This window comes from Panthera leo, chromosome C1 (genome assembly GCF_018350215.1).
Source record: "Panthera leo isolate Ple1 chromosome C1, P.leo_Ple1_pat1.1, whole genome shotgun sequence".
Taxonomy (NCBI): Eukaryota; Metazoa; Chordata; class Mammalia; order Carnivora; family Felidae; genus Panthera; species Panthera leo.
Genome location: NC_056686.1, coordinates 7,417,751 through 7,440,417, shown reverse-complemented (window position 1 = coordinate 7,440,417; position 22,667 = coordinate 7,417,751). Strand labels below are relative to the sequence as shown.

Genomic DNA, 22,667 nt, shown 5'->3' with positions numbered 1-22,667 from the left:
CCTAAGTTGCCTCACCAAAGGGCACAAGAAATAGTAACCATCTTCTCCTGGGCAGTTTCTGTGCTTTGTACCTTGCATGATGTCTCATTTTAAAGCAGTTGCTTCCCAGGGCCAAAAATACATTATTCTAGCAGCTTCTGGAATACCTGGGCACTTTAGAGTCTGAAGAGGAAGGCCTGGAGCTGAGGCATTACGTCACAGAAAATGGCTCTGTTCCTTTGGAACAATTTTGCCCGGGAAAGAACCAGCCACGTCAACTGGCCACTAGATGTCAGCATTGTGCCACGTTGTGGAACAAGGCGGGTCTTCCTGCCGGTGATCCGCCCCCCTCACCTTAACCCTGGGGTTACTAGCCTCTGGGTTCTAGGCACCCCGCTTGGGTTAGGTCTCAGCTGCTCAGAGGTAGGTGGGGATCCATCTCCTACGTGAGGGAACAAGGTCGCAGAGGGGAGAGAACTTTGCCTGAGGTTAGCCTGCCAGGAAGTGGTAAGAGTCCAGTGTCCGCAGGCTGGCGTCGGAGTCTGCGCCCTCACCAGAGATAAGACAGGGACATTTGTCCCTGGATCCTTTTCAGCTGCATCAAATAGGGTACAAGGAATACTTAGCTCAATAACAGTCCTCATTTATTCCCCCTATAAATGCGCTACAAACTGCTGGTTCAAAAATCAGTCTCCGGGGCGCCTGGGTGGCTCAGTCGGTTGAGCCTCCGACTCTTGACTTAAGCTCAGGTTATGATCCCAGGGTCGTGGGATTGAGCCACGCGTCAGGCTCCGCACCGAGCGTGGAGCCTGCTTAAAATTCTCTCCCTCGGGACGTCTGGGTGGTTAAGCATCCGACTTCAGTTCAGGTCATGACCTCACGGCTCGTGAGTTCGAGCCCCGCGTCGGGCTCTGTCCTGACAGCTCAGAGCCTGGAGCCTGCTTCGGATTCTGTCTCCCTCTCTCTCTCTGCCCTTCCCTCGCTAACACTCTCTCTCAAGAATAAACAAACATTAAAAAAATTCTCTTTCCCTCTTCCCCTTCCCCCACTCTCTCTCTCAAGGAAAAAAAAAATCAATTTCCATTAGCTGTAGTATAGATTCTATAAGCTCATGAGGTCAGGACTTTTCATCTTCTCTCACCACTGACACACGGTCCCGTCACAGTGCTTGGCACACAGTGGGTATACTGTAAGTATGCCAGTGGCCGAGTGAATAAGTGAATTGTACACTTCGAGCATTAAGAGCTTAATGGTTAATTGCCCGGATTCTGGCAGCAGCTTGCCATTGTTCCAGTTCCAGTGCCTCAGGAGTTACGTGACCTTGGACAGGTTACTTAACCATCCGGGAACTTCATTTGTGAATTGGGGATGACGGTAGCACCTGCTTCAGGGGGGTGTTGTATTATAAAACAGTGCCTGGCACACACTCAGTTATTACTTTCCAGTATGTGCCATGTATACGGCATGAGAACTCAGGAACACTAGCAAGTAGGGCCAGAGTTCCTAACTTCGTATAACCAACTGTCTTTTTCAAAAGAAGCGTATGTGGCAGATCATATTCGCTCAAAACATAGAGCCAGTGTCTCCTGACCCTTGTGTTCCTCCAGAACACTGCCGCTCCGCCATGAAGAGGTGGACTCTAGGGGCACCTGCGGGGCTCAGTCACTCAAGTGTCCAACTCTTGGTTTCGGTGTCGGGTCACAAGCTAAGGGTTCGTGGGTTCGAGCCCCACGTCGGGTTCCATGCTGTCAGCACGGAACCTGCCTGGGATTCTCTCCCTCCTCTCTCTCTGCTCATGTGCACTCTCCCCTGCTCATGTGCACTCTCTTTCTCTCTCAAAGTAAACATAAAAAAAAAAAAAAAAAAGGTAGAGTCTAGCCCTCCACCCATTGAATTTGGGGTGTCTATGACTTGCTTGTAACCGATACAGTGGGGCTGAAATAACGCCCTGTGGCATCCATGGCTAGGTCTTACAAGGCAATCCAGCGTCTGCTTTGTTAGCGGGGACATTCCTCACCTTTGGAGCCCTGCGCTCCCACGTGAGAAGTTAGCCCAGCCCGAGGCTGCCGTGAAGCGGGGCAGCCGACGGCCGTGTGGCGAGGCCACAAGTAGCTTTTGCAGCCCTAGCTGAGGTCCCAGCCAGCAGCCAGCAGCGGCCACCGGATGCATGAAGAGGACGGTCACGTCCAAGTGATCCCAGCCGTGGCCACCAGCTGTCTTTTTGCTGAGGTCCAGATGTTGTGGAGGAGAGATGAGCTATACCCCCTGTACCCTTCCAGTTCCTAACCTAGCCCACAGGATTAGGGTAGTAATGATGGTTTTATTACTCCCACTGAGTTTAGGGTAGTTCCAGGAATAACTGGAACAACATATAGGATTCCTAGACAGTGAACACACATGTGCCAACATCCATACTAAACACAGTACACGCATCTACACCCACCCTGGAAGACTTCTCTACGCCTCCTAAAGGGAGGGGCTCCACATCTACCTCAAAGAATGCACACTTGTCAATCGCCTGCCTAAAGTCTCTTGGCTGAGAAACCCTGTCCCCTCCCTTATCTGATCCATACACCTTTCTAACCACCCAACCCCTTTGTGTCCCAAGTAAAGCAGAAGTTGTGGCTGAAGTCATTAATAGGCCTGCAGTCTCTGCCCAGGGAGGCCCTTTGCTAGAATAGCCACCAGACTGTCCCTGCGTGGTCCGGGGACAGACCCCTGTGAGACCAGCTCCATCACTTTCAGAACTGTGGACTACCTCACCTTCCACGGGAGCTGGGTAATAGTGAACCCACCAACAGTATTTCACTACGCGGCGGGCACTGACTTCATCCTCAGAAGAACTCGGTGAGGTAGGTATTGTCATCACCTCTTTTGTGTGAATGGAAAACCGCGTGGGTACAGAGGTTTAGACACGTGTGGGGCAACAGTGAGTTCGTGGTGGGGCTGGGATTTGGGCCCAGGCTCCCACCCAGTAAGCTGGGCTGCCCTTACTAGAGCTAAGAGTTTTCACTGATACGTTTTCAAGTAGGTCATGGGATGTAAAATTCAAAAAGCATGAAAGCATATATAGTAAAAAGTCTCGCCCCCCCCCCCCCCCCCCACGAGGACCTAGGCAAAGGACCGTTGTATTCTTTGACAGTAAAAACTTCCTTTTGTTATGCCTTGTGTGCCAGGTACTGAGCCAAGGACTTTGTATAATCTCATCTATCATCCCACTAACCTAGGGAAGTAGTTGTGTCTTTTTTATTATTATTTTTGTTTTAGCATGCAAGTGAGGGAGAGGGGTAGAGGGAGAGAGAGAATCTTACGCAGCTGAGCATCGAGCGCGACACAGGGCTCGATCCCACGACCCTGGGATCATGACCTGAGCCTAAATCAAGAGTTGGACGCGCAACCGAGTGACCCAGGCACCCCGGGAAGTAGTTTTTAACTATGAGGAAATGTCAAGTCAGAGAGTTTAAAGAACTTACCTGCGGGGACAGCGCCAGTTAGTAGAGCGAGGGCATGTGTGCTCAGGCATCCTGACTCTGCACTGACGCCCCTCCTGCCGCGCTCCAGCACTGCTCCGTGGTCGAGTGGCCAGGGTGGCCTCAGCTGGGAGCTAGTGAGAAACGCACAGCATGGAGGGGCGCCTGGGTGGTTCAGTCGGTTAAGCGTCCGACTCTTGATTTCAGCTTAGGTGATGATCTCATGGTTCATGAGTTCAAGCCCCACATCGGGCTCTGTGCTGACAGTGCAGAGCCTGCTTGGGATTCTCTCTCTCTCCTCCCTCTCTGCTTGTGCTTGCTTTCTCTCTCTCTCAAAACTAGACATTAAAAATTAAAAGAAATGCACAGCATGGGGCCACCCCCCAGCACCCCTCTCCTGCTGAATCAGAAGCTGCCCTTTTTTTCCAGATCCACCCCCGGGGGTGGGGGCTCACAGTTTGAGGAGCTCCACTGGCCTGGAAGATGTTTGACGTGACCTACACCCCCCCTCCCCCCCTCCCGCCATGCAGCACACAGAGAAGCCCCACCAGGAACCTTCTGAGGACTGGTTTGCAGAGTGAACTCACTGCTGGGTGCTGAGAAATAAATCTGGTTTCTAGCGCTCAGAAATCCCTCTGCGTCGGGGACAGACACACCCGGAAGTGGTAATAATGCCACATATAGGTGATTATGTGCCAAGCATATAATCTTGGTCTGTTCTTGCTCTGCAAATGCTCAAAATAGCCTTAAGGAGACAGGTACTACCATCCTGTTTTACAGATGAGAAAACTGAGGCCAGAGACAGAAAATAGTTGGCCTAGAGTTCCACAGCTAGCCGGTGAAGGGGCCTGGAGCTGAGGCTTCCGCTTCCAGACGGTGAGCAGGGGCGTGTGTTCTGTCAGATGGCGTCACTAGTATTTCAAGCACTCTTCTGGACAGTCCAGCTTTCCTTTCCTTTCCTTCTGGCCCTTAACCTCCCACGCCTCGCTAGTGCTTCTCTCTGAAGGCACTCGCTCTCCATTCTAGAAGCACAAGTGGCCATAGTTCACCTGTGAGAAAAGCTGCACTGAGTGATTCACGTCCCTCAAAAAAGAACCCTGTCATGAGCAGTGACTCAGCACCTCTTATATTTAAAGGTGTGATCAGGGAGGGGGGACAGTCTCGCTGTGTACTCACATCCAGGCTGAGTCTCAAAAGTGGAACATTTCATGAAAAGGACCGCCTCCCGTGTCAGCCCCTGCCTGTCCCCGCGCTTTTCTGGAAGAGGTCAGAGCTGAGGTTATAGACACCAGCTGTCAAAACAGGGAAACTCTGGCTCTATTCTAGGATCCTCTCAGGACTTTCTGAAGCATTCCACAGAATTCTTTCTGGAGTTAAGCTGCTGGAATAAAACAATTACACTGGCCCCAGGCCACAGAACTATCAGTAAGAATTTGCTGGCAGGGTTTTTTTTCTTGAGTAAAGAAGATAAAGTAAAAAGGTCTGATTCAGAGGGCAGGCTTAGGTCGCCAGAAGTCCCACCCCAAACCCAGGGCCTGGCTTAGGGACAAACAGAAAGAGGTGGGGCACGCTGAGCCCACCCTGTCATTTAAGTGGAGTTTCCTAAAACATCTGGGATGAAGTGACAAAAGCCATGAAGACTGCACCCGTGAGCGGCCAGGGCCCAGCGCCCGACCCGGGGAAACGTTCGCACCCCCTGCACACTCAGCCCCCGATGGCCTCCTGGTCCTTCCCCGAGTCAATCGTTACCCTAACTTTGGTCTGTTTCTTATATTACAGTCTTTCTTTAAAGGAAACGGAGAGGAAACAGTAAACGAGGCTGGAAGGAAACAATGGGAGTCAACTGTGAGGAAACCAGCTGCAGATCTGTCTGCCAAGGGGGATGATGGCTCAGCGTGGCAGGTGAGGCTCCTGGAGAGTCTGCAGATGAAGCACAGATAGAATGTATCTTTTATTAAGTAGAGAAAACTGGGAATTCTACTACGTGACACAAAGGTTCCAGTTTGAGCGGACTCCACAGAAACCCTTCCCATCCACATGCGCCTCTAGCCGGGAAGACTGCGCTGCCTCCCCGACCACAGGTGCCACGCGGAGCTGATTCACAGGTACCGCGCACATGGTCACCTCCGGGTCGCCCCAAGGGGCGGGGGCCGAGGGCATGGCGGGTCTCAAAGAGCTACGTTACAAGTAAACTCGTGCTGACTTTTTCAGGAGTCCCTCGTGAGACTTTATTTTAAAGGGTCCGCGCAGTGGGCCGTGGGGCAGAGGGCTGCGTAAGCGGTGTCGTGTGGCCAAGTGGAATGTCCCAATCTGTGGACTCGTGGCGGGTGACCAGTCCGGTCAGGCATTGTAGGAAGAGGATGACACGCTGCCACCGTGGCCTGTCCAGTTGGTGTGGATGAACCGTCCGGGGTTGGCTAAGAGTTCGTAAGTGTGAGCCCCGAAGTAATCCCGCTGAGCCTGGAAAACAAGGAATTGGACGGGTTGGGATAACACGGGGACACGGACCCTCGGGCCGTGTCGATGTTTACCACCTGCTCCGAAAGCTTACCTGGATAAGGTTGGCAGGCAGCATCTCGTGTCTGTAGCCGTCGTAGAAGGAGAGGGCGGTGGTGAAACAGGGCATGGGGATGCCCGCCCGGACACCGGTGCTCACCGTCCGCCGCCAGGAGTCCTGAGCCAGAAAGAGCCAAAGACTCCGGGTCAGCCCCCAGAGAGGAGAACGGGTTCCATTTGAAATGACAACGCTCACGGGCATCGATGCTGGTGAGGGAAACACAAAGCCCGGTGAGGCAGAATTCCCACACCGCCCAGCTCTGGGCTACCTACCTGGCAGTTTTCAACAGCAGACTTAAAAAAGTCATCCAGTAGTAGATTCTGAAGGCGTGGGTTCCGATCGAATGCGTCTTTTATCTTTCCTAGGAACACGCTGAAACAAGCAAGAGGGAAGAAACCAATGAAACTTCACCTCCGTGCGTTCAGTGCCTGCCAGAAGGCAGGGAAGTAAGCCGGAAGCTGGTACATCGGCCCGCGAGGTACAGAGTTACTCTCCTTATCCCTTCAAGCCGGCTGTTTGCTCAGTGAAAACAGAGCCCACATCCCACGAGGCAAGGCCAGAGGGCATGACCGTCCTCCCAGAACCAGTTTAAAGGGAGTAGGGTAGACAGTCTAGTTAGAACAGCCGACCCCGTCCTGTCGCCAGCGAGGGGACTGGCCGCGCACATCCTAGGGAAACCGTCCCCAGGTGCAAGGCCGCGACTCCCAGCACGGTGCCGCGGCGCGTCCCCACACTTACCTCCTGATGATGCAGCCCCCCCTCCACATCAGGGCGATGCCACCGTAGTTAAGGGTCCAGCCGAATTCCATGGCGGCTTGTCTCAGCAGCATAAAGCCTTGCGCGTATGAGATGATCTTGGAAGCATACAGGGCCTACGGAACAACGGACCCGTCAGAGCTACGGTTAGCCACATCCACCCCGCGGGCAGGGCCGGGCCTGGCGCGGACAGCGGTGTCAGGATGGGGCTGGACTCTGCCGCCCCCACCCGGGGCCTCCCACATCTCCACGGGCCGCTGCCACCCCCACTGCCACCCAAGGCGCCAACCACGACCACTGCCAGGGAGCGGGCCCCACCTTCTGAATGTCCTCCAGGAATGATTTCTTATCACCTTCAAACTGGATCTTTTGGGGACCCTTCAGCTTTTGGCTGGCTTGAACCCTCTCGTCCTTCAGAGATGATAAGCACCGAGCAAAAACTGCCTCTCCTATGTGGGAGAGAGGATAACGTTACCGAAGTTCACACGTAAAACTGGACAGAAAAGAGTACACGTAAGCCCGAGAAGTTGAGGAAAAAATAGAAATGGAGCCGGATCTCCAATTGTACAAAGAGCCAGAAGTCTCAGTCTTAGGCCACAAAATCTAACATGGCTCAGAAAGAACTTTTTTTTTTAAGTTTATTTATTTACTGAGAGAGAGAGAGAGAGAGAGGGAGCGTGCACAGAGGAGGGGCAGAGAGAGAGAGAGAGAGAGAGAGAGAGAGAGAGAGAGAGAATCCCAAGCAGGCTCTGCCCTGTCAGCAAAAAGCCCAACTCAGGGCTTGATTCCAGGAACCGTGAGATCATGACCTGAGCCAAAACCAAGACTCGGATGCTTAACCAACTGAGCTACCCAGATGCCCCAGGAAGAACGTTTATACAAAACTCTAGACAGCTGACTTGGAAACTAAAACTCCACAAACAAGTCAATCTTCCAACATAATGTAGGCATCAACCACAAAAATCAACATGCAACTCAATGGGGAGCTTTGCAGAAAAAGCGAGGAGGTAAAGCCACCATGAGTCACAATTACTCTGTTGGTCCCCAAGTCAAATTTCAATTTCAATTGAGAGGACTTTAATTTTTAAATGCTCATCAAAGACTCTACTTTAAAAGCACTCGCTACCCCTCAAAAACTAGCGAATAACAGGCAGCCTCAGAATTTGGTAGGAGGCTCAACTATGGCGGCATTGCCTGCACACGGGGGGTGGTGTGAAACCACTAGAACACTGAGAAGTAACCTAGACTCACCCCTCAAAACACTCCATTTTCTATTTGTGAAAATGTAGTTTCCAGTACATCTATAATCACCACAACTTTGTTTCACTGGACTAAAAAACATTTTAGAAAGGTATTTTCATATCAAGACATTTAGTATCTTCAAGAACTAACCCTTATAAAAGACTACTTGCTCAACCGACAAGGTCTTTTTTTTTTTTTTTTTTAATGTTTATTCATTTTTGAGGGGGGGGAAGGGGCAGAGAGAGAGAGAGAGAGAGAGATACAGAATCGGAAGCAGCTCCAAGCTCCGAGCTGTCAGCACAGAGCCCGACACGGGGCTCGAACCCACGAGATCCTGACCTGAACGGAAGTCAGACGCTTTACCGATTGAGCCAACCAGGCGCCCCTCAACTGACAAGTTCTCTAATTAGAAGAATTCCTCTAGCCATTCCTTTCCCCGCAGACAAAAATGAAGTAAACTCTCTGGGGACCAACAAAGGGCTTTGTTTTTGAGGAAAGGGTACCAGCCACACACACTCGAGAACGCTGGGTAGTCCTTCTGTCCTTCTGTCCCCGGGCAGCCCCCTGGCCTGCACACACCCAATGACTCAGCACAAGCAGGAGGAAGTATCTGTGCAAGGCCACTGGCACCAGGAGGCCAGTGTGGCGCAAGCCCTCGGCGTTACTCAAGGCTCAGCCCGAAGACTTACTTCCCCGATAGTTCAGCAAACACACACGGTGCCCATCCGGGGATTAAGCCTGGCCTGCCTCTGCCGGGCAGAAGGGGTACACCGTCTCTCAAACAAGAGAGTGGGATCCTTTCTGAGCCCGCAATACTCTCCCATTTGGGTCAGTGATGACTACACTGTTCCCAGCTATTGTCCCCTTGGTCCCCAGCCCAGGCAACACTCAGATTTGCTAAACCTCGGCCACTTCCTTCTGCCTGCTTCTCCTTACGATGTCTCACAGCCCCAGCTCACTGTCACCAAGGAGCCATAATTAATCAGGATATCAGAAGGAGGGAGGAGGCCAAGGAGGGAAAGACAACCTTTAACCGGAAGGGTGAGGAGGAAACGGTGTTTTATTGGAAAGGGAGCCGTTCTGCCATCAGCAAAGATCAGCCTTTCATTATACACACTAGACCCCTTGTTTTATTCTTTTCTTTTCTTTTTTTAAATTAATTTGTTGGGTTTTTAAAAGGACACCTTTTAAAAGGTGCTGTCCGGGCACCCCGTTCTCCTTTTTCACTCTTGCCATAAATGTAGCTATTTTACTCTGAAAGGACCAACTTGTGGTTTTACTAATCCTCATTATTTGTTCTCTATTTCTGCTTTCTATGATTTCCTTCGCCCTGTATCTTTTTGAGTTTGAGGCTTAGCTCACGGCTACAAGACAAACAACATGCATGAAAAGGAGACACACCAATGGTCAGGACAGTGGCTTTCTTCTACAAGAAGGGCAAGGAACTTAGGACAACAATGTTAAAGGACTTGAAATGTGTAGGCAGTATTTTATTTTTAAAATATCGGGGGGGGGGAACCTCAGCAAAATATTAATAAATGCTGAGTACATAAGCTTATGTTATTCTCTGAACTTTTGTATGAAAAACTTCATTACAGTGATCTGACCCATTAGAAAGTCATGGAGGTCGCCGACTACAGTTCAATCACTAAGACAAAAACTATCCCAGGGGCACCTGGGTGGCTCAGTCGGTTAAGCCTCTGGCTCTTGATTTCGGCTCAGGTCATGATCTCATGATTCATGGGTTCGAGCCTCACGTCAGGCTCTGCGCTGAGAGTGCGAGCCTGCTTCGGGTTCTCTCTGTCCCTCCCCTACTCATGCTCTCTTTCTCTCTCTCTCAAAATAAATAAATAAACTTAAAAAAAAACACAAAAAGCTATCCCAAAGGTCAAACTGGAGAAGAAAGCCAAGAATATCCAAATGTATCTCAAAGTCCGTATGACTGAGAGGAGGTTACCGGGAAGAGACTGAACAACGTCAGCCTCGCACACCAGAAGAGCAGAACGCGCTCTGGAGGCTGACGAGGGCTGCACGCATTGTCCAAAGACCCGCTCCTTAGCTGCCAGTCTACACCAATTTTCCAGGAGGACGTCAAGAGCAAAACAGTGAGATAAAAGGCTCCAGGTGGAAGCCGCACCTTACCGATGAGGGTGACAGGAACGCCGTACTCCAGGGCCGAGATGGCAGTCCACTTCCCTGTGCCCTTCTGCCCTGCGCTGTCCCTGATCTTCGGCAGCAGGTGTTTGCCGTCGCTGTCTTGGAACTTGAGGATGTTGGCTGTGATTTCAATCAGGAACGAGTCGAGCTCGGTCTTATTCCATTCCTCAAATGCCTAGTGCAGGACGTGAGAGGAAACAGTGTGAGAGAAACCAGGGCCACACGGGAGAAGCCCCCTTAACCGGCTCACTGCTTTCCTCTGCAAATGCTCACCGATGCTCACGATTTGCTCAGCACGTGAGGCCAACAGGCTCTAAGAATGTGCCTGAACGCTGCTCCCCGACTGAGCTCTCTGCTCCCCAGGAGGCAGTTGTATCTATTTCCACCCGGTTATGCTGACTTCCGATTGCCAGCACAGCTCTTTCCCCCGAGGCAAGCGCCCCTCGCCCCACACCATCGCCTCCTCAGAGGCCTTCCCCACTCCCCTGATCTATATCTACCCCTTACAACAGTTTCCTCCTCTTTGTAACAGGTACCACCAGCGGGCTTCATCTATTTATTTATTTTCATGTTTTTGAGAGAGAGAGAGAGAGAGAGAGGGAGAGAGAGAGAGAGGGAGAGAGAGAGAGGGAGAGGGAGAGAGAGAGAGAGAGAGGGAGAGAGAGAGAGGGAGAGGGAGAGGGAGAGAGAGAGAGAGAGAGGGAGAGGGAGAGGGAGAGAGGGAGGGAGGGAGAGAGAGAGAGAGAGAGAGAGAGAGAGAGAGAGAAAGAGAGCACAAATGCGTGAGCAGGGAAGGGGCAGAGAAAGAGACAGAGAATCCCAAGCAGGCCCCATGTTGCCAGCATAGAGCCTGATGAGGGCTCGATCCCATGAACCGTGAGATCATGACCTGAGTCAAAGTGGGCCACTTAACTGAGCCACCCAGGTGCCACACCCCTGAGTTTTCTATTGTCTATGCAATTATTATTGTGTCTTCCCAGCTCCATGCAGGATAGCGCCTTTGTGGGTTTTTTTCACTGTCACATCCCCAGTGTTTAGAACAGTTCCTAGCGTGGACAGAAGCACTTCTATGTACTCGTTGAACACATGTATTAAGTTTGAAGTAAACCAATGAAATATGAACACAACAAAAAAAGCACTATTTCTATGAAAACTAAGTTAGATTGTGTTGGGGGTGCCTGGGTGGCTGAGTCAGTAAAGCAAAGTGGGGATGACACCGTTAAACATCAGGAGGAAAAACCGTACAAAATCTGGAAGGACTCTGCAGTGCGTACCTCACAAGTGTCTCTAAATCACGCTCCACTCGAAGGGACTAGAACTAGAAATTCTGGATGAGAAAGGACTACGATGCGAGCCGGGAGAGCCACATTTAGAGAAAAGGGCGGGAGTGGCGATGAGTGTGCTCTCCTGTATTTTCAGTTAAAAGAAGTGTTTGCCTCGTCAACGATGCTGAAGAGAACAGAGTACTGAGGCTTACCTTGAAACGTATTTGTAAAAGATCAAACCGACGGAGGGCTGGCCAGATAATCGACACGGCAAGCGTAGTGGAACGCTAAGCAAAGAATCAGGGTGGTGTTCCCACAAGTGCTCACTACCGAATTCTTTCAGCTTTGCTGTATGTTTGCACATCTTCATAATAAAATATCGGGGTGGGGGCGGGGGGTGTTCTGTTTCCCCACTTTGGCTAACTTTTTTGACTAACTGCCAAACAGCCAGTCCCAACCTGACCAGAAAAGCAAGCTTCTCGGGGTGCCCGGCTGGCTTCGTCAGTGGAGTGTGCGACTCTTGAGCTTGCGGTTTTGAGTTTAAGCCCCACCTTGGGTGTAGAGATTACTTGAAAAATAAAATCTTTAAAAAAAAAAAAAAAAAAAAAAAAGGGGGGCACCTGGGTGACTCAGTCGGTCAAGCAGCCGACTCGCTATCAGCTCAGGTTATGATCTCATGGTTCGTGAGATCGAGCCCTGCATCTGGCCCCATGCACTTGCTCTCTTGTTCTCTCTAAAAATAAGCTTAAAAAAAAAGGGGTCAGTAAACGGTGGGAGTGGTTACCACCAAGATCCCCTGGGGACGTTCGGCTCGGTGACGAGCTCTCCCATCTTATAGCTTACCTCCAACCGGGCTGAGTCCATCCTGCCAGCAGCACGACCGCGGGAAGGAGGAGGAGGGAGGCTTTACTGGAGCCAGCAAGTCCCTTCTCCGAGCAGGCCCGCCTGCCGCACCTGCAGCAGGGCCCGGGACTCACCTTCGCCATCTCGTCGTGCCCCATCTCCAGCACATCTTTCATCAGGTGGTAGGCCTCACAGATGAGCTGCATGTCCCCGTACTCTATCCCGTTGTGCACCATCTTCACGAAGTGTCCCGCTCCTTCATCTCCCACCTGTCAGAGGGACGGGCACCAGGAGGCCTCAGAGACGGCCCCAGAGGAACGGCCCAGAAAGGCCCACATCAAACCCTTTCGCCAGGCTCCCTCCCCAGACAAGGAACGACAGCGATGAAGCAAATATCTGTAGTATTTTTAAAATTAAGAATCACTATGGAGCAACTCAATACAAGCTTCAATCCAGCCCCGTGTCACTTCAAACTCACTCTAAATTCATTCTAGATTCTTCCACACCTTTCAACTCACTGCCGGCACCCCCAGCCCTTTACCTGCATTTCCCACCTTCCCTTGTTACTCAGGGCCCCTCGCCCCCAGCCCTGGCCACGAGTCAAAGACCTCCTCCTCCTCCTCCTCCTCCTGAGGTCACCATGCTCCTGGTGACCGGGGGTTACAGTAAGTCAGCTAATTAAATCGCTTGTACTTTTAAAAATACGTGTGTCGTAGGTGTTTCCAGTGGCTACCAAGGGGTAAAGTGACCTTAGATCCCAGGTCTGGCCCTCCACCTCGGAAGCCCAGAAATGTGTCCTCACCAGGGTCTCACAGTTGACAAAAAACACTGATTTCTAACAAAGATGGCAAGATGTATATAGTCAGAGTCCCAGTTTATGAATTGAGGGTGAGAAACTTAACTATGGATCTTAGTAGTTACAAGTGTGAGTCCGGCCGGCACACTCTGTCCCTGCAGACAAGCTACGGGGGAAGCCAAATAATCTGCAAATTGTGTAGTGGGCGGGGACTCAGAACAAAGGGAGTGTCGGGGTCAGTACTCAGGGGCATCGGGCTCTGAGGTCAGGTGCATCCGTCTCCACGACAGGCACCTACCTGCGGCTGGAGCCAGTGTTTGCTGGACCTGAGCACGCTCTATCCTGGCTGTCACTGCCGTACTGCTGACGTTTAGAGAGACCTCCATGGTCTGAGTCTCCACTGGTGACCTGCCTCCTGCTGACTGTGACACTTTCTGTGGCTGCTAAGGAGCGTGATGAGTAACATCTTACTTCACCCCATCCTGGCTGTGACTTCACAAGTGAACTAAGGAGTGCCTTTTAGGATCTATCCCAGTTCTTTCAGTATCCCGAGACAAAGCCTTGAGGCTACGGAAAGACTCAATCAAGACACCTCAGGGCCAGTATCTGTATCTGTAGATACGCTTAGGACAGAATTCTTGACGCTTCTATCCTAAGCGTATCTACAAAGAAGTGACTGTCGCTGTACTTTTACTGTAGTAATTGACTGTCAAGGCGTTAAGAGTTCCCTTCCCAGTCCTTCATACTAAGGAGAAAATCATCAGCCCTCCAAATCCGGCCCAGCCTCTCTCTACCCTAAGCAGACAGTGACCACTGGTGAAAATGTACGGACCAGCGTGGGTGCTACAGCTGAAGTCACCGGGCGTGGTCAGGCCCCCCCATTCTTCATATGCCTCAGTCCTCGGTTCATCTCCACCCTTTACCTCCCTGGGACGAAATCAAACTAACAAAGGGGATTAGGAGCTAAAGAGACCTTAGCGGTCATCCAGCCCACCCCCCACGTTTTACAGACAAGAACACTGAAGCCCACGGAATTTTCTGACTCGCTCATGATCACCCAGTTAATGGAGAGAGCCAGAATTACAGCTCAGGTCTCCCAGCCTCGCGGTATGGACTGAGGCTGCAGTAGGGATAAAACTTATTCTAGTAGCAACACAAAATGCCGGAAGAGAGGTCTGTATGAACGAGCCTGGGCCTCCCTCCCATTTCGTGAAGGCAAGAGGCCATAATGTGCTCTGTTCAAGCACAGGGCACCTGCATCCCAAGCTACAGGTACGAGATTTTCCACGGCCGGGCCAGGATATCTGACAGCACCAGCCAGTCAGTCCTCTTCCACGTGGGCAGACAAGGGCCCCTTTGGACTCTGACATCTTCGTCATCTTCCTGAAGCCACACAGCTAAAATAAACCTCACTTCCCCTCATCCTTGCTGTGCCTTCTTAAAGAACCCGGCTTTCAGATGAATCGAGGAGGGCTGTTTTTAACATCAGCCTCAAGGCTCTGAATGTTCAGCTAAGATGCAAGGACATGTAACACAGGCAAGCATCTTAGGCCTCAGCTTGCTAGCGACTTCGTGACTTCACATCTGAGCCGCCTGTTGCCACCACGGGCGTCCTGGCTCTGTGCACTTCGCGACACCTGTGCCCATGTTACCAGCAGGCTTGAAAGAGTAGCCAGAACTTGCCCAGTCACAGCACGGTTCCCCAGTTCCTACTTTTGCAGCGATGCCTTGGAAGATTGTCTTGATGTGGGGCCTGTGGAAAGGAACCGTGTAGTTTAGCTACTGAAAAGAGAGGGGTTGAGATCTCAAGATACTCAAGGACTATCCCCCCACCCCCAATTTTGTTCAAATGGAGAGGTTGAATGGGAGGTGGAAAAAAGTAACGAATGTGCCAGAAGTGCCGAGGGAAACCTGTCAGAGGCTGCGGGCTCTGTGATTAGAGCGGACAGACGGACAGACAGAAAGGCCAGAGGAAGCATCAAAGCATCAGGAGAAATTTCTTCTGCACAATCAAAAGAAGCTGTGGTTCCAAACGGCGGGCCACAGGGATGGTCCTGTAGACAGCCCTTCTCCCAGCCCGGGTGCGCGTGGTCAGATACAGCCCGGCTCTGCCTGGTGGCACCGCGCAGGACCTCCCGGGGTTGCGCCCACTACTATTCAGAGAAAAACCGGGTGTTCTTCATTCCTTCTGCTGCTCCTGTACGAGGACAGGTTACCTCACGGGGCTTCTCGCCTATGTTCTCCTCACTATTGACCACTAAAGGCTCCTTCGCAAGAAGTGTTTGGCAAAGACACAGAACTGACGGGGTCGCAAAGCTAACGCTTAGGATTAGGGCTAAGACAGTGACATGCGGAGCTTGAGAACTCTCCTGATTTCACGGGGAGCACGTCAGGTCACAGCGTCACTTGCACCTCTGCCAGGCCGGTGCGAGGAAATGCAGGGCACCTGCGCATATCAAATACTTTCCTGCGTCATGTCTGCGTGTCTAGCCTGCCGGGCTGTTACCCCCACGTAAATGTTCATAAGCTTCTCAGAAGCAGGAAGACTTCTATCTACTTCTAGATGTAACTTACTTAAAAGAATCCCCGAACTTGGGACGCCTGAGTGGCTCAGTCACTTAAGTGACCAACTCCAGCTCAGGTCATGATCTCATGGTTCGTGGGTTCAAGCCCAGAAATGGGCTCTGTGCTGACGGCTTGGAGCCTGGAGCCGGCTTCAGATTCTGTGTCTCCCTCTCTCTCTGCCCCTCCCCAACTTGCACTCTGTCTCTCTCTCAAAAACAAATAAAGAAACATTGCCAAAAAAAAAAATTTTTTTAACTAAAAAAAGAATCTCCAAACTTACTCCTCAGAGAGGTAACAGAAAGAATAACTTGCCCCAGGAAAACACTTCACCTCTGGGAATTAGGTTTGAACATGTTTTCTTTAACACCTGACTGTAGCATATTTGGAAGTCAAATTGATTCAGAAAAGAATGGTACCTTGTCAGGCCTCCCTGAAAAGGATCCTCCTTTTCTGTTTGCTTCTGTTCTGCTCAGCTATCTCCCTCTGTCTGGCTCTCTCTCTCTGCGGTCTGAACAGCAGGGGGAGTTGCCCTCAGTCAACGGCAGGTGGGATTATCCCTTCCATCTGTTTGTGTTGGTTCTCTCTCCGCTCACCCCCCACCCTTACGCCTCATGCACCCCTTCTTTCACATCTCCAACACACCTCCCCTTCTATGGCCAACACCTCCTCTTATATGAAGCACAGCAAACAGTGTAAAATGTGTTTTTGCCCCAAATCAAATAAAAAATGTCCACCTCGCTTTCCCAGGGACAAAATAGGCTCTGCCAGGTTTTCCCATTACCCACAATTATTAAATACATGGCTATCTTAGAACCGCACATCACTTACAGAGGCAGACCTTACTTCTAAGTCCAAACAGTGCACAGGACGCTATGCGAACAGCTTCCTTAAAGCCTCTGGACTCTGGAAGCCTATTTAGAATTTCTAGATCAGTCTTGGAGGGAGTAACAGAAGTAAACAGGCAAAAGAGAAGATGCACGTGTATGATGTCAAAGCAGCAGAGTGGATAAAAGAAACCTTTCCAGCATCTCTGACACTCAGGCACCACGGAGGTCAGGGTGCCAGAAGTGTCCCCAGCTCACCCTTCTCCCGGCTCAGGCCTCCCTCGTGCCGAAGTGGGGCACCTTCGATACTCACCAGGCTTCTTTGTCACCTCCTGGCATAAGTGAGGGGCCATAGCGGGCCCCTTCCTCTCCGCCACTGACTCCGCTCCCCACAAACAGGATTCCCTTGGCCTTGAGGGTTTGACATCGTCTCTACAGGAGAGAAAATTAATTTCATTATGCTTCCATAAAGTTCTCTCCCAATGAATGAGAGGAGGTATCAGACATGTATGGAGAGCCCACACTGGACATGAAATGACCCAAGGATCCAAGAATAACCTGATCATTCAAGAAATTTAATCCCCTCAGTTTGGGAGTTAGAAAAAAAATATCCAGCGTGCCTGGCTGGCTCAGTAAAGCATGTGACTCTTGATCTCAGGATCGTGAGTTTGATCCCTATGTCGTGTGCAGAGATTACTTTAAAAAAAAAAAAAAAAACAATCCACAGAAGTCTAATGTTTATTTATTTTTGAGAGAGAGAGAGAGAGAGAGAGAGAGAGAGAAGAGAGCGTGCTTGCACGCAAGTGGGGGAAGGGCAGAGAGAGGGAGACACAGAATCTGAAGCAGGTTCCAGGCTCTGAGCTGTCAGCACAGCTGACCCACAAACAGTGAGACCATGATCTAAGCAGAAGTCAGACATCCAACCAACTGAGCCACCCAGACGCCCCTCCACAGAAGTTTAAAATAGCTATCTGGGTGCCTGGGTAGCTCAGTCAGGTAAGTGTCCCGACTCTTGATTTCAGCTCAGGTCATGATTTCACAGTCTGTGGGATCGAGCCCCACATCCGGCTCTGTGCTGACAGCAAGAAGCCTGCTTGGAATGCTCTCCCTCTCTCTGTCCCCCCGTCAAAATAAATAATAAACATTAAAAAAATAATAATAAAATAAGAAAACAATAAAACAAAACAAAATAAAATAAATAGCTATCCTTCCCCCAAATGGAAATAACAAAGCCAAACATACATTCTCATTTTACTATAAGATCCAGTTACTGTAAGACTCAATCAGGAGTTTAATACAGGGCATCTGGGTGGCTCAATCGGTTAAGCATCTGGCTGCGGCTCAGGTCATGATCTCAAAGTTTGTGAGTTCAAGCCCAGCATCAAGCTCTCTGCTGTCAGCTTGGGATTCTCTGTCCCCCTCTCTGCCTCTCTCTCTCTCTCTCTCTCTCTCTCAAATAAAGCATTTTAAAAAATGATACAAAAGAGTTTAATACAAATACGACTTCCCCGACTCAGCACTTCAGATCCTCCAGAAACTCCTTCTAGCATATGAGGCCAGTAAAGACGTGGTTCTCGGGGCACCTGGGTGACTCGGTTGGTTGAGCATCCAACTTCCACTCAGGTGATGATCTCGCGGTTCATGGGTTCAAGTCCCGAATCGGGCTCACTGCTCTCGGTGCAAAGCCGGCTTCATATCCTCTTGTCCCCCTCTCTCCCTGCCCCTTCCCTGCTATCTCTCTCAAATAAAACATTAAAAAAAAAAAAAAGGACGTGGTTCTCAACCACATTGCACACCGACTGACATACCATGGGCTGGTGGCACAGTAGGAAAGAGCTAAGCACAAACTCTCAGCCTGCTGTATCCAGGCAAAAGTCATCCTGTTGAGTTATATGTATGACTGAGGAGGCCTCATTCCATCAGGTATGTCTTAGCAGAAACAAAGGCCAAGAACTGCAACGTCAGCACCAAGCCCCAGAGTCAGCACTACAGGACAGTCCATGCTTTTATCACATGTACAGTGCTGATACTTTTTTCTAGAATGTTCCCAGAACCAGGAAGAATTTAGACTGGAGAATACTTACTGTGGTATCCCTGTATTCAGAATTTCCTCCATCAATGATGATGTCACCAGTGTCCAACAATGGTACCTGTAACCAGACACTAGCATTAAGGTGAGCCAAAGAAATGAAAGACAAAAACAGAATGCACCTCGAGCAATTAATACAAACAAGAATTTATCCCAAATAAATCCAGTCTAAAAGCGTATGTTGTTTCATTTTCAAAAATCCTCTCCGTGGCTACGGCTGGAGCCTACATGAAAGGTTAGGGCTAGCAACCCAGTCAGACCTCCCCACAACTAAGATGGTTCTCTTTAAAATTTGACAACAACCAGGGGCGCCTGGGTGGCTCAGTCGGTTAAGCGTCCGACTTCAGCTCAGGTCATGATCTCACGGTCCATGAATTTGAGCCCCGCGTCGGGCTCTGGGCTGATGGCTCAGAACCTGGGGCCTGCTGCAGATTCTGTGTCTCCCTCTCTCTCTGCCCCTCCCCTGCTCATGCTCTGTCTCTCTCTGTGTCAAAAAGAAATAAAAACATTAAAAAAAAAAAGAGAAATAGGGGCACCTGGGTGGCTCAGTCGGTTAAGTGTCTGACTTCGGCTCAGGTCATGATCTCACGGTCTGTGAATTCGAGCCCCGCGTCGGGCTCTGTGCTGACAGCTCAGAGCCTGGAGCCTGTTTCGAATTCTGTGTCTCCCTCTCTCTCTGACCCTCCCCCATTCATGCTCTGTCTCTCTCTGTCTCAAAAATAAATAAACGTTAAAAAAAAAAATTTTAAATTTGACAACAACCAAAACCTACTTGAAAGATTTTGTATTTCCAGTGCGTGCCCTTGGCTCGTTTACATTCCCAAACACTGGGAACAGGGCTCGTTCTGAAGGATTACATCACGTCCTATAAAATCTCTGCACAGGGCAGAGTAGGGGTCCAGTGAACAGACATCAGGTGGTTTGGTGCCTGAGTGAGTGAGATGATCAGCCCCGTCTGGAGACGGCGGGACGAGACCGGACCTCGAACTAGCACATCTTCCTACAGAACACAACTGGGCTGGCTTGGTCATTTATCATTCAGTCCACATCCCCCCCGCACCCCCACACAGGGCTTCAGTGAACCTCACTTCGTATTTTCTTACGCTGAAGACTAAGCTACCACTTTCCAATCCGTTCTGTCGCTAATCGTGACCAGCTTAGCATCTTGCTACACAAAAAGCTTACTATGTCCTTCCCTTATCACAGTGTTCTTCCTTTCTAGGTCATTTTTGTCTTTCATGGTAGCACGCTGGTTACAAACCCCTCTCCCTGTGGAGTCGCCCCCACTGTTAACACTGCTCCTGGAGAAAAGGAACGTTCACCCCTTGCCTTTGTTTCCTGGCACTACATTTCTCACCGAGAAACGTTTCTTCCAGACAGCTAATGCCTCGGGTTTTTTTCAGAGATGTTACCGTAGAATTGTTTTTGAGTAGCTTCATGAGTTATTTCCACGGGTGCCCCTTCGTCCATATGTTGTGTGTGGTTTTGCGTTTCGTTGTTGGAGGAAATAGCACCCCGAGGCTGCAGGGCACTGGCCGTGAGCTTGTCTCCATGGATTGTCGGTGAGGTATGTTGAGGGAAGGGGCCCCAGAGGTGCCCCAGAAACAGCTCACAGCTACGGTGCCTCAACCAAATGCTGCTGGGCACATTCCCAGGGGAAAAGGCTGTTGTCCCCATCAGCTCCTCCTCTCCCACAGTCATCCCAGTGGGTGGGTGGCCATCAGCCCCTCTGTGAGGGGACAGACCCACCACCCCCTGATGACGCACAGCAGGGGAAAGTCTAGAGGGATCAGACTATAATGTGTTACAGAACAAGGGTTAGCACCTACACAAAACACTCCCTCCTTGGCTGATAATCAGGGCCAGAAGTGTAACAGAGGCCTGCCTCCCAGAGGCCCACCTCCCAGAGGCCCTCTCTGGGACACTTGGCATCGGGTCACCCATCTGCCCCAGCACGGCCGTTCCAGCCCTAACACACATTTTTTTTTTTTTTTCTTGCAAAAAAGATACACTTGCTAGAGCCAACAAATCATTGAGAAAGAATGTAGTTCCCAGGATTCCCTAAGGGGACCTCATCGTTTATATTAAGCGATACAACACTTTAAGTGTCAAGAAAAAACCGACTTCTAAATTTCAGACACTAAGGTTTATTAGCGAATAGCACTAAACACACGTAACACCACGACCAAAACTGTGTTTCCGAATACCAAAGACAGAGACCAAGACTACAGTTTCTGTCCCCATTGTTAATGAATTCTTATGGCAACGTCTCTCGTCTCTCGGTGGCTCAGAATCTCATGCCTAAGGAATCATTACCACCTGAGGATGTGCTGTCACTTAAATTAGTGCCAAGTTGACGAACGCTGAGACATTGAAGCAGTTTTGTTTGAACTGAGCAGTTCATATCCAGAAATTGAAAAAGAAAAAAAAAAAAAAATCTCTTAAGTAGAAAAGCGAGATCTAGCTACGGGAAGAGAAAAGCTGCCCCACTAGTAGCAGCTGGGGGGGCAGGGCTGGCCTCACCAGTTTTTCAATGAAATCATCAACGGCTTGGCCAGCCTTCACCAGCAGTATGACGCGCCGCGGTTTCTTCAGCTTGGAGACCATCTCCTCCAAGGAGTGTGCTCCGACCACCTTGGTTCCCTTTGCCTCGTTGGCCAAGAAATCATCCACTTTGGAGACCGTCCTATTAAAAGCACAAACCTAGAAGGCCGAAAAGGTCTGATTAGGAGATTCAGGACACGGAAGACCTTCAGAGCCTGGATTAAGTGAACCCCAAGGCACGGAACTGAATATAAGCAAAGGGTGACTGCCCGAGGCAAATCAGGCTAGAGTCTGTCACTAGCTGATAGAGACTCAATCAAGTCTAGGAAGCGGCTGCTGCAAACTGCTATCTTTGGTACCGAAACCACTTTAGTGTTTATAACTATTTAAACTTCTCTCTCTCCCCCGGTTCTCATTAGGCAATAAAGGTAGAGTTCTATACACCCAGCCGGATTTCTCCTACTTAACATCCGGTAAGTTTATCCAGGCTTACAGAACTGACATCTATTTTGCAAGACTGTCCTTCAGAGGATTGCAGAGCTGGCCCTCCCACACCGCATGTGACCTGGTGCTTCTCTTTCCCTTTGCAAAAAACGTCCTAAGCAGCAACAGGGCATATACGAAGAGACCTAAGTTCCAGATTGTACAGGATCTTTGAAATCAGCCTCCGTGCACCAAGAACCCACAAGAGTGTGCCCTCCTGACTTACCACGAAGCCATGGTCATTCATGTTCAAAATTAAGTTCTGGCCCATGACAGCCAGTCCAATCAGTGCAATATCAGCTCTAAAAGACCGGAAAAAGGAACAAAGAAAATGTGTCGGTTCCACTTTAATCCCTTCCAACTCAGGGGCCCAGAGTGTCCTAGCTTTTGCTATGAATACCTTGCCTTACCATTTCCTCTGTCCCCCTACTCTCTCCTACCCCTGAGAACCCAGGCATGCGCCTCCAGGCCACCCTGCCCTCTGCCACTTCAAAGGACCTCAAGTTCTCTTGAGATCAACTAGACTTGCACGCAGGAGGGCATGCAATCTTTGCCGTGCTCACTGCGGGTGTCCCCGCTCCCACACGGGGGAGAAGCCCCTGCAGGCACAGCCGCCCACTGTCCAGCCTCTTCCCCTCCTGGCTCGGGCCCCGGCTGCCCTCGGCCACGCGGGTTCCCTCCCGCCCGGCCCTTTCTAGAAAGGGGGATCCGCCCGGCGCCGCCGCGAAGGGTAGAGGGCCCGGGCCCGAAGGGGCTGAGACCCTGAAGGTCCGAGGCTCCGGGCGCCACGAGGCCGTGCTCCGGCGACCCCCGGGGCCAAAGCGACTTCAGGCAGGTTCGGCCCTCCTCGCCGGCTCCCGTAAAGTTCCCCGGCGGACCGCGAGCCGTCACTCACTGGGCCATGGCGGCGGCGACGGACCGGGCAGGAGCGGACAGAACCGGAGAGCTGAGGGCGCGCGGAGCGGCGACCGAGGAGGAGTCCCGCTCCTGCTTCGGCCCCCAGGCTCTGGCCGCGGCCTTCCAGCGCCGACCAATCGGGAGGAAGGGGCGGAGCTGTGCCACCACGCCATTGGCCCTTCCCGGCGCCTGTTAGACCA

General features: G+C 50.9%; 1 protein-coding gene and 1 long non-coding RNA gene across 2 annotated transcripts; one reads left to right on the top strand and one right to left on the bottom strand.

Moving 5' to 3' along the window:
- Nucleotides 1-1,833: 1,833 nt before the first annotated feature.
- Nucleotides 1,834-5,315, top strand: LOC122228632. The gene is made up of 3 exons (XR_006206695.1): nt 1,834-2,831; nt 4,230-4,325; nt 5,229-5,315. It is a non-coding gene; the product is annotated as an uncharacterized LOC122228632 (long non-coding RNA).
- A 72-nt stretch (nt 5,316-5,387) lies between these two features.
- Nucleotides 5,388-22,572, bottom strand: PGD (phosphogluconate dehydrogenase). The gene is made up of 13 exons (XM_042953773.1): nt 22,466-22,572; nt 21,797-21,872; nt 21,067-21,246; nt 18,539-18,604; nt 16,768-16,886; nt 14,749-14,818; nt 12,404-12,538; nt 10,147-10,336; nt 7,081-7,211; nt 6,745-6,878; nt 6,279-6,378; nt 6,001-6,123; nt 5,388-5,909 (listed from the first exon to the last, which is right to left on the bottom strand). Exons 1-13 carry the CDS (start codon nt 22,471-22,473, stop codon nt 5,790-5,792), a joined length of 1,452 nt encoding a protein of 483 aa, XP_042809707.1. The 5' UTR covers nt 22,474-22,572; the 3' UTR covers nt 5,388-5,789.
- Nucleotides 22,573-22,667: the final 95 nt, after the last annotated feature.

Excerpts from the sequence above, each read along its gene's own strand:
- PGD (XM_042953773.1), bottom strand. Across the intron at positions 6,879-7,080 it reads TCCTGGAGGACATTCAGAAG|GCCCTGTATGCTTCCAAGAT; the intron begins GTGGGGCCCGCT and ends GTTGTTCCGTAG. Across the intron at positions 6,124-6,278 it reads CTGCTGTTGAAAACTGCCAG|GACTCCTGGCGGCGGACGGT; the intron begins GTAGGTAGCCCA and ends TTTCTGGCTCAG.